At 40.3% G+C, this 11168-nt stretch overlaps 1 protein-coding gene across 1 annotated transcript; it reads right to left on the bottom strand.

Moving 5' to 3' along the window:
• Window positions 1-2241: 2241 nt before the first annotated feature.
• LOC149319084 (uncharacterized) lies at window positions 2242-3395 on the bottom strand. The gene is made up of 2 exons (XM_089507959.1): window positions 3385-3395; window positions 2242-3263 (listed from the first exon to the last, which is right to left on the bottom strand). The coding sequence occupies exon 2, from the start codon at window positions 3142-3144 to the stop codon at window positions 2443-2445; it is 702 nt and encodes a 233-aa protein (XP_089364085.1). The 5' UTR covers window positions 3145-3263; window positions 3385-3395; the 3' UTR covers window positions 2242-2442.
• Between the last annotated feature and the right edge of the window lie 7773 nt (window positions 3396-11168).

Genomic DNA, 11168 nt, shown 5'->3' with positions numbered 1-11168 from the left:
CGGTGGAGAAGAGAGTGGCCCTGACTATTTGGTGGCTCTCAAGCCCTCTGATGTATAAGAAGGTGGCTTCCCGTTTTGAGGTTGGAGCATCCACAGCTGCAGAAATCGCCATCGAGGTGTGCCTTGCCATGGAGAAGCTGCTGCTGAGGAAAACTATCCAGCTTGGAAACTACCACACGGTGTGTATCAATATTACTTTAAACCTAAGACTTCTGGGTGCAAATGCATAAATGCATATCTAAAGATATATAGGTTTTGCTTATGTAATACCATTAAGATATGTTTACATTCTGCCTTTTCAATTACCTTTGCAATTATGGGGGTGGGTTAATGATCCTGGGCTTGGGGCATGGATTTAAAAGGTGCATCTCTGCTGCTGGCTTCTCTCTTATCCAGCTGTGCTGTGGGGGTGGTCCTGGGCTTGGAGCATGCACTTCGGAGGTGCATCTCTGCTGCTGGCTTCTCTCTTATCCAGCTGTGCTGGGGGGGTGGTCCTGGGCTTGGAGCATGCACTTCGGAGGTGCATCTCTGCTGCTGGCTTCTCTCTTATCCAGCTGTGCTGTTGTGGTTTGCAATTCTGAAAAAATGTATCTTGATATATTTGTAAGAGTTGATATGTGAACAAGTAACATCTGGATTCCCCTTCAGTGTGTTCTAGGTATATATATAAACCATAATAATTTCTATTGTCCTTTTTATGCTTTTGTCTCTTTGATCCCAGTTTCATATACCAAAAAATAATAATAATAATGCATCATCTGATATGAAATATGTTAACCCACCTTTTTGATATCCCAAATTTATTATACCTTTGCCTTTTTTCAGATTATGGATGGATTTCAGAGACTCGGATTCCCACACTGCATAGGAGCTATTGATGGCACTCATATTTCTGTTTGCCCACCACTGGGACGCAGAGAGGAATACATCAACCGCAAGCAGGGATTTTCAATTGTTCTGCAAGCAACTACAGATCACAGTGGGAGGTTTATTGACATTGAAGTAGGGAATTGTGGGAGATCACATGACAGCCACATATTTACCAATTCCGCTATCTGTCAAGTGATGGATGAAGGCTGTTTTGTGCCCGGAAATCCCACCCTTCATGTCCACGATGTAGCCATTCCACCACTGATTATAGGGGATGGTGCCTACCCAATCAGGAAATGGCTCATGACACCATATCATGGAGAATTAACACCTGACAAACTTGCTTATAACACCGCCCATTGCAAGGCAAGATGCGTGGTGGAGAGGTCTTTTTCGCGATTGAAATCTAGGTGGGGGTGTCTGTCTGGTAGACTAACTGTGAAAGAGGAAAATTTTATCTCTGTTGTCACAGCATGTGCCATACTGCACAATATTTGTGAGACGAGGGGAGAAGTGCTTGATCCCGATGTAGAGCCACCTGCGAAAATTGTCCTCCCCGCTTTAGCGAATAACATCAGAGGACACTCTACAAATCACAAAAAAGAGGGTCAAACTGTTAGATCTGCAGTAACTAACATTATTTTGGGTCGTTAACACCAGAAACTGACATTATTTGATGTTTCATAACATCACCTCAGTTATGGCAACAGCATTGATCTGATCAAAACGTTTCTTCTTGGTTTACCTTTGTATCAATCTATAAATGTTGATATACATGTGTTTGACAACATGTCATGTACAACATGTGAATAACTTTACCAGACGGCAATGTTGAATCACGGTTGTTTAGATTCTTTTTTCTTTTAACTTTTTTTTTCCAATCAGGTTCTGCTAGTGGTGTATATATTATTGTGGGGTATAAATACCCGACTGTTATAGATTAGCTTCATAGTTTACCCAAATTTTGGAAATCTATTTTGAAGTGTTATACAATTGCTATATTGATGTTTCAAATATCCTTTTTTGGGAATATAGGAAAACAATGGTGTAAAAATGGCTTGTTTATATTACATTTATATTAATACATCATGTTTTCTACCATTGCAATGTTACACTGTGAAGACATTAAGGATAATACCAAACTTGAAAACCAAAAGGAAGGCTGTTCTAGAAACCATTGCTGAATAATGTTGCTATTGTTGTGGAAATGTTTAGGTATATTAAGGACGGTAGACCACTTTCTGAGAACACAGCTGTATTTTATCAACAATATAACTTAACATTTTAAAACACGATTAAATATCCTTTTTCTTTTGGAAAAAACCCGTCTGGTGGCTTTTTTTCCATTATGTCAACAAAGCATGCATTTATATACACTGTATATACATTAGGTGAGAACATATCCATATGCACATGGTGACATACAAAAGTTTTCCTTAACATGAAAATGAAATTTTAATGTGGTTCAAGGAGAAATGGTTTAAGTCCCTCTTTATCGGTCACAAAGGGCACGTAACAGGGTAAACATAGAATGCTGAAACATATCTGAGGTTTCAAAACAGAACCTTTTCCCTATATGTTTCCCTTATGGGGAAAATATTTTTTTTTCTTGATTATCCTCCCAGTACGAGAACTGCATGGTTTATCTTGGTTTGGAACAGGTGCAACTGCGCCTTGCAAGGAAGATGTTCCTGCATTGTTCACACATTGCACGGTTCCAATACAGCCTTCATTTTCTGGGGGAACAGTGACTGCAACAACATTCTGAACATCCCTGTTGATGTTCTCTACTGTGTTGTCATCATCATGTCTAATTTCACTACTAGGAGTGACAGGACAACCATCAGGAGCATAAGCAGGAGGAAGTTCATCAAAGAGTTCAGGGGAATTGTTCCCTTGACGTTTCCCACCAAAATATGATGTGGATGGCTGCTCCTGGAAATCTGTAAAGACAGCTGGGCCTGGTGTTGAAGGAGGAATATCACACGGAGATGCCCTGAATGATGTGTGCATAGTTCCTTGGGCGATAGTATCATGTTGCCCCGTTGGAAGTGAACATTCATGATCTACTTTCCTCCGGTACAGTTCAGTCATGGTCTCCATGTACTGCAACATTCTCTGTCTGTCCTGTGCACTTCTCCTTACATCTTCCTCCATAATATTTACAAGTTCCATTTCTGTCCTCCTACAGTCTTTCATGCTGTCGTGTACAATTTCCATGAACCGTTCCTGTGTTCTCCGGGTAAGTTGGGCCTCTCGACTTGCACTCTGCATTATACTGCGCGCAATATGTTCTCCTCTTCTGGCGCGACGATTCCTGTTCCTGTTCGAACGCAGTCTTGTTCCAGGAGACAGCAATACATTGGGTGGTTCGTCCTCTGGATCGTTACGTACTGAAATTTAAAAACTAGTGAAAATAAATTAAGCCCACAGGAAGGAAATTTATTTCTTATGGTAGCATCATGTAAAGGGTTGTAGACAAGGAATTTTCTTAGAAAAGCAGATGCTACCTACCATTGCTTGTACCGCTTATATCATCTGCACATCTTTCCAAGTCACCCAATTGTTCTCCAGTCGCACCTTCAAAGTGGAGCATTAAACACCAATGTTATTTCTTTTGAACACATATACAGGTTCACAATATTTATGAAGAAAACAGAGATCCAGAAATTGACATAAATTTATATATGACTACCTGCTATTTGCGTAGGTCCACTTTCCAAAATTGTGACAGGTATCGTAATGACTGTGTCATCGAGACAAGTGTCATCAGAATCTGAAAAATTCAAGGGGAAAAAAAGAGTAAAGCCTTTGTTATTTTAACAAAATAATGTTGTCACGCACATAGCAGAAATCTTCAGGCATTACAGATGGGCAACTTGCCTTCATCACTGTCTTGTCTGGTAGTTGTCTCTTGGGTGCTTCCTTCGCCTGTGTTAGCCATGGAGGTGGATGCGGTTTCTTGAGTCACATTTGTGGTTTCACCCTCCCTTTCAAAATCAAGACTTCGGGATAACCTATTAGGGGTGATGCTAACATCCCCATGAAAGATTTCCTCTAGTTCCCTATAAAAGGGACATGTAATAGGGTTGCTTCCACTTCTCTGATTGTGTTTCACAACCTTTCTGTACTCAAATCTCAATTTTTTGGATTTGCTTCTGCATTCCTCGGCAGATCTGACATGGTTTCTCTTTGCCATTTCATCAGATACAACCTTAAATGTATCCAAATTTCTGTAATTCTTTTTTAATTTGGTCTGCAATTTTTGTTCTTTCCATATTTCCAATAAGGCCAAAACTTCATTGGCACTCCACACCCTCCCCCTTGCTTGTGCGGAGGCACTGCTTTCGGTCACTGCATGGCTATCCATGGCTTTCCTAATTACAGAAAGTATAAAATAATACTGTCTGCAATTTAATTATAGAGGTTGTGAAATAAACTTCTGCGTTAGCACTTAGCTGCTGCTGCTGGCTCTCTGCACTCCCAAACTCCCGGCACTGCAGTAAAAGCACTAGAGGGCGCAAGTCTAGTTTTGGCCCCAAGAATCCCTGCACAGTGATGACGTTGCAAATCCCTCTTCCCGCTGGACATTTCGGAGTGGCCGACGTTATTGGGAAGCAGTGATGGCGCGTAGTAAGGGTTCGAAATGGGTCAATAAGGAGATTGATCTGTTCCTGAGATTTGTTAGGGGGAGCGGAAAATTAAAGACGCTCATGAGGTCCCGTTCTATACCAATTCTTCCTGTGCATAGAGAGGTAGCAGAGCAATTAAAAATGCATGGCTACAGCCGCACCGCCGAAGAGGAATTCATGAAGTTCAAAATGACGCGTGATAAATTTTTGGGCAGTCTGAATAGTTTTGGGCCATCAACCCCCAAAGAAAAACAACCACCCTTTTTCCCCCTAATGAAAGAGCTGTGGCTTATGGCGGGGAACCATGGCTCCCAGGAAAAAAATCCCTCGGGTAAGTTTGTAGCTTTACAAGTAAGGGCTCATTGTTGCATAGTATGCCATGGAATTCCTCCAGTGTTGTAGCCATAAGGAACAGTTGCTAAAGACAGTCACTATATCAATATCATATTAGGCTACTTCCCTTATCAGTTTCCAAAAGAAAACAACACTAAAATGGACTACCAGCCCTGAGGTCGCCATACTTTTCCAACATAGGAAGGGATAGATGGGTGTACATATGGAGGATAAAATTATTAGACAACAGCATTGCCACTCTGTTTTCTTACTTTTTCTAACTGCAAAAAGATGGAGACATTTTAATGTCCTACATTTTTAGTTGTATTATCGACCTGCAGTTTTCCTAGAGTATTCTTACTATGATCAATGCACAATTTCTGATCTAGTTATCTCTTTAATTTTTTTATATGGATCAACATGCAGATACTATAGATGAACCTTGCTGTAGTGGAATCCAGTCAGGACCATCGGGAATCCTTTCGGCAAGAGACATCTTGCCAGAACCCCAAACTCTTGTACCCAGCTACATAACTGAACTTCAACAGTCAGGTGAATTTAAATAAATATGCATTGTCTTTTTCAAAAATGAGTGGTGGTCATATAAGGATTAAGGTTTATATTAATAACTTACATCTATATACCGGATAACTGAATATCACGAAAACTTTACTTTCAAGACAGTAAATAAAAAGAAATATATGAACATATTGTGTTAAACAGAGAATACATTGCAATAAACTGTCTTATTAAAAGCTATTTGTATATATCTTTTGTCTCTACAGTGCAATCTTCCTTGAAAACCCAGGAAAATATCAATAGGAAAATTGTGGGAGTACTACAGAAAATGAATGGAAGATTAAAGAAAATCGTGAATATAATTGAATTGCGTCTGCAGCAAACATCCACTACTTAAATGTATTCACACATGTTTTTATTACTGCATTGTTATTGAATACAAGTTTAGAGGTTGGACACAGTACTGTACTGTTAAAATAAGATGGCTGTTATTTAGATGTCCAATAACATGCATTGATCGATGATAACGAAGTTATGATTGTCCTTTTTTTTAAAAGGGTATTTCTGTTTTTTTTATAAAACCTTTTTTTGACTTGCATCCAAAGTTGGATATGGTACATATATGTTGTTCCAAGGGAACCAGACTTTATTTTTAACAAGTATGATTCCCCAATTTCTGGGTAATCATTTGTTTGTTATTACAGATTGAGAAGATTGTTTTGTTGTATTGCGTCGCAGTGTAATAAATGCAGTTTGTAATTAATAACTCACATCTGTTGCCATGCTTAACAGTAGTGTCCTTTACTTCTATATAAAAATAGCTGTTCAGACTGGCAGATTGATAATTTCTTGAATACCATGCCACCAAGTACAGGAAATACACACTGCCAAGAGCATCAAAGGTACATAGTTTCATAAAGATAGAGGTAACATAACAACCTTTATCCAGATATCAAATTCGCTTAGCTGTGAAAAGCTAGCATTCCAAACAGTCAAGGTAGATGCTGGTATGACATATTACCAGTAGGCCCCTGTAAAGTTAGCCCACATCATACCGCTTCTGTTTGACAGCCTTTACATGTACTTTGTGACCAAGAAGTGTCTTCATTCAAACAATCCAAAATGCATGGTAGAGTGGCCATACATGTTATTTTATACATGCAAGTAGAAATGTTCTACAAAAGAAAAATCATCCCAATTAAAAGCAATGGAAATACATTGCTGTGTAAACTTTCAGCACTTGGCAAATAAAGCTTAACAGTAATAACAATAATAATATTCAGGCAGAGAGTATTGATATACATGGTTGCTTAATGATCCATCAGCAATGGTAAGTTTTGAGTGGCAAATTGTGCAGTACTATAAACAAATTCTAATATTAGTTAAATTCTGAATATGAAATAATTTCTCAAATGCATAACAGATTACAGATGAAAAAGAACATAATTCCTGAAATCCAGAAATGATCCCTTTTTTAAAATGCTGGAGGGAGAAGAGTTCTTTGAAAATAATTTTACCAGCCAGCAATGAAAACCATGGTCAACATTACACATAAACCCACTTCCTCAGATGTAATTTTGGCTTAATTAATACTCTTCTTTGGGCTGCTCATGCTTTTCAAAGAACAAGATCCATTTGCATATTAGCCAGCATGCTGCCAATCCCCGGTACACCCTCCATGGATGTCTATAGTGTGTGAAACTCTGCCTTGCATGCATTTCTACATGGCCCCCACCCTTTCTCCCAAAATGGAAGAGACCTTCAGGGGACACTGGGGAGGGAAGGGTTTTTTTTCTATTTCTTTTCTTTTACCAGAATGTGAGGCGGGGAAGTTCCCCGCCTCTTTGTGCAGGCCGAAATATACTGTCATCCTTGTAGGTCACACAGTATCAGAACAGGATCATATTGGCCAGCGGTCTTCTGGCAGCCCATTAAGGCATCTCATGAGATGCTTTAATGCTGCTCCAGAATTCTGCCCGCTGCAGGCGACTCCTTTCTTTTCTGTGTCACCCACAAGGATAACAGCATACAGCGGCATGTCGAGCTCCCATGACAGGAGCCACGACTGAGCAATTTGGCATCAAGAGCACCATAGACCCCACACATTTCCACTGTCTTTCGTGTCATGGCGAGTATCGCCGTTCCTTGCTCTATGACATCTCTTTCTATATGGTCGATCCTATACCATTTGTCCTGCTGCCCACAACCCGCACCTTTTGCTGTTATGAGCTCATTTTGTCCAAAATTTAAAGCTAATTTGCATATATTTCCCAGCATTCCAGCACCCCTCATCCATTATGGCCTCCATGGCTTCAATACCCAAAACCCGGCCATCCAATAGTCTCCTTGCCTCCGCACATGTGACCCCGAACAACCAACCCCCAGTCTAAATTTGCCCCTAAATGGCTCCCTTTCCTCTGTCAATCATCTTTAGGGGGAGGAGAAGCCCCAAAGCCGAGCTGGAAAAAGCCCAATCTGTCATAAGCACGCAGGGAGGCCAGCCCCAAATCCTCAGAGCCCGACAGAGGTTTTAAAAAGACAAAAAACTGAGAAACCTCCAGGTTCCCCCCCCCCCGCTCAGAATATTTCCCCCCTTTTCCTTGTGCAGCCCTTGGTCTCTCTGCATCCGCGGACCCCAGATGTCCTTTAAACCCCAGCCCCCGGATATCATGGTGTATTGTGCATACACACAACAGAGATGGGTCACTTACACAACTCCAGAGATAAATATGTCTAGACACATTGCAATATGCTGGCGACAGAAGTCACTCTGTGACAATTCCGGAGACACTTGTAACCTCTGCTTTTGAGACTCGGTAACAGTTTGCAAACATGCAACCTGTGATAGTTAGTGCTATGCATTATGTCTATGTAATGTCTCAATTTCTGCTTCTTTGTACCCGTGCACAGAAAAAAAAACCTCACACACGTGTGTGTATGCAGAGAATAGGATAAAATCCTTTTGTCAAAGACGGGGGCACGTCATACATGAGAGAGCAAAGAAAAAATGAGTACGCTCTAGGACTTTGGAGGACTAAAAGGGAAGGGCATTCTTTCAGCCAATCAGGAGACGGAGGAATGCGAGAACGGATTTGAGAACACATAAGAATATCGCACACACTTCTGTTGGAACGTTCTCATCACGTTTCAGCTCTCTGGGAACACATTCATATCTGTACCCTCCTGGAACACATTTGGAACACATTTAAGCGTTCTGAGAACCCGATTGGAACACATACGTGCGGTATACTCAAATGTGTTCCGTTCTCATCACGTGATGAGAACGTTCTCAGAACGCAGTGCGATAATCTCCCTAGACTGCAGTAGACTTCCTAATGCATCTGAAGAAGTAGACTGAAATCTACGAAAGCTCATGCTACCAACTTCTTTCTTTCAGTTAGTCTCAAAAGTGCTACAAGATCTCTCTACATATCAGTGTTACTAGTTTCTCCCTTTGCTAAGGCAAAAACATAGGACAGATTTTTGCATTAAAAAAACTTTTAATATGTAGAATTCTGATAAAGCAGCAGAGGAATGTGGGGAGAAAATGTGGTGAGAAAATAACCTGTACTGACAAATGCTGCCCTTCCTGAAACAAATAGCACTGAAGTATTCAGAGCCATTAAGAAACCCATACTGAGACTGCAGCATGGACATTTGGTTTAAGCTTTTAAATGCATACCTTCAGAGGGCATTTTCGTCCCTGTCCTTTCTCTGAGGAAAGAGGCACTCAGCAGGTGACCTGCTACAAAATGAAACACCGGATCAAATGTACTGTTGAAAATCAGTGGGAGCAAGTGTCTGAGAGCTGCTGCAGACTGTTTAAGGCTCTCCGCTGATCAGGGAGCAAAGGAAACCTCTCTCTCTCTCTCTCTCTCTCTCTTGTAATTGCAGGACTCCTGACTTTGCTCAGATGTCTTCTACCACAGGTCACAAAAGGTGATTAATAGAAAGCATGTCTGGAGATGTCCTGTTATGGCACATTTTACAAGGTTGCATAGATCCATTTTCAGGCTATGTTTCTTTTCAAGAATGACATTTAATCCAAATAACGATTCAGCTGAAATTCCATTTTAAAAATTAAAAAGATTTAAACAAAGAACCCAATGCTAATACCCAAAGGAAAAAGCAGTTGGTCAATTTTCTTTTTCTCTTTCTTCAAATGTGAAGGAGGAGGGGGAGGTGGGGAAGGCAGAGGAGATGGCTAGACAACAAACTCTATGAAGGAAAGGCATATGCTAAACTTTTTTTTAAAGTCCAGTAATAAAAGAAGAATTGTCAAACAAAGAGACAAGCAGATATGAAACAAGGAATTTGTGGGAAATGTTCAAAGAAGCACCTTTATCTTTATCGCTTTAAATATTTTAAATTATTTGTGTTCACACTGTTGATTAAGCATATAAAAAATTGGAGGGATGTCAGTCGGATCTACTGGGAAGAAGGATGCACCATCAATAGCCTTTCACCATTATGATGGCCTTCTGAACTGGATTTCTTACAATACAATCAGTTCCTAGGCATGTTGAAGGCAGAGGAATGTGGTAGCTACCTGAACCTGGAACATTCATTAGTAATTTATACCCCACACAATTATTTGTTCCTTTGGCCACAAAATCTTATTATTATTATTATTATTATTATTTATTTATTATTTTCCCTTCTTCTTCCTTAAGAATGCAGCACATGAGCACTGCAGTTCCTAGTCTGCAGTGTCTTTAAGACAGAGTGTTTGTTTCCATGCTGATTCATTCCTTTGCTTCCTTTTTTCTTTCTTTCTTAGATTATATTCTACCTTTCTTCCAAAACTGGTACTTAAGGCAGCTTGCAACAGTATTTTTAAAAGATGCAGAGAGAAGGGGGGGGGGGGGGGCAGAAAGTTATACTGTGATGTTGAAACACAACTGAATTAAAACCAATCTTCAGAGCACGTTAATAAACATGTACAGTACTTATCAGTTAAAATCTGCTTCCATAGCAGCCAGGAAGTCAAACTGAATAAACATGTCCTTGTGTTCCTCTGGGAGGATAATAGGGACAAAGAAAGGTAGGTCTAAAGACTTGGAATTGTCATGGAATATGCCCTCTCTTACATAGCCGTCAAACATGTCTATAGAAACCCAAGCACTTTACACTCATATATATATAAATATTTTCTTTTATATATTTTAGGAACTGTGTTGTCTGCTGCATTGCTCCTGAAACAGTGTGTGTGTTTATGTTTATGCTTTGCATGGCAAAGGGTGTATCCATAGCAGTTTAACACCACTTTAATTTTATGATTCCATCCTGTGGAAGCTGAGGGTTTCTAGTTTGGTAAGGTATTCAGCCTGTCCTGTCAGAGAGCTCTGGTGGCTAACCAAATGATAAATCTCAGGATTCTGTAGGATATAGACATGGCAGTTAAAGTGGTGTCAAACTGCTTTAATTCTGCTCTGAGCATACCCCCCCCCCCTCAAAGTCATATCAGGAAAGGAAGCAGTGATGAGAAGGAATAGAAATATCATATAAAATGGATTATTTTATAACATGGATTAAATATCATATAGCATGGGTTAAATCCTAGCTCTTCTAATTAGCGTCCTTGATACTTCATTTAAGCTTATCGCACAGCACTTGAAGGAATGGGAATGGAATGGAATGGAATGGGAGGGAAATGTATGTTGGTGCATGGGAAAATGGTGAGTCCCCAAGCTGTTCCCCAGCCATTTCACGGCAGCCAATTTTGAAGAACAATTTTGAACTATTCTTCAAAATCGGCTGCTGTGGAATGGGTAGGGAACGGCTTGGGGACTCCCGGCGGCATCGGTGGCATTC

Source organism: Sceloporus occidentalis, unplaced genomic scaffold, assembly GCF_023333645.1.
Source record: "Sceloporus occidentalis isolate IW3139 unplaced genomic scaffold, rSceOcc1.0.p SCAF_2, whole genome shotgun sequence".
Taxonomy (NCBI): Eukaryota; Metazoa; Chordata; class Lepidosauria; order Squamata; family Phrynosomatidae; genus Sceloporus; species Sceloporus occidentalis.
Note: the sequence above shows the minus strand (reverse complement) of the source record. Positions and strands in the feature narration are given on the sequence as shown.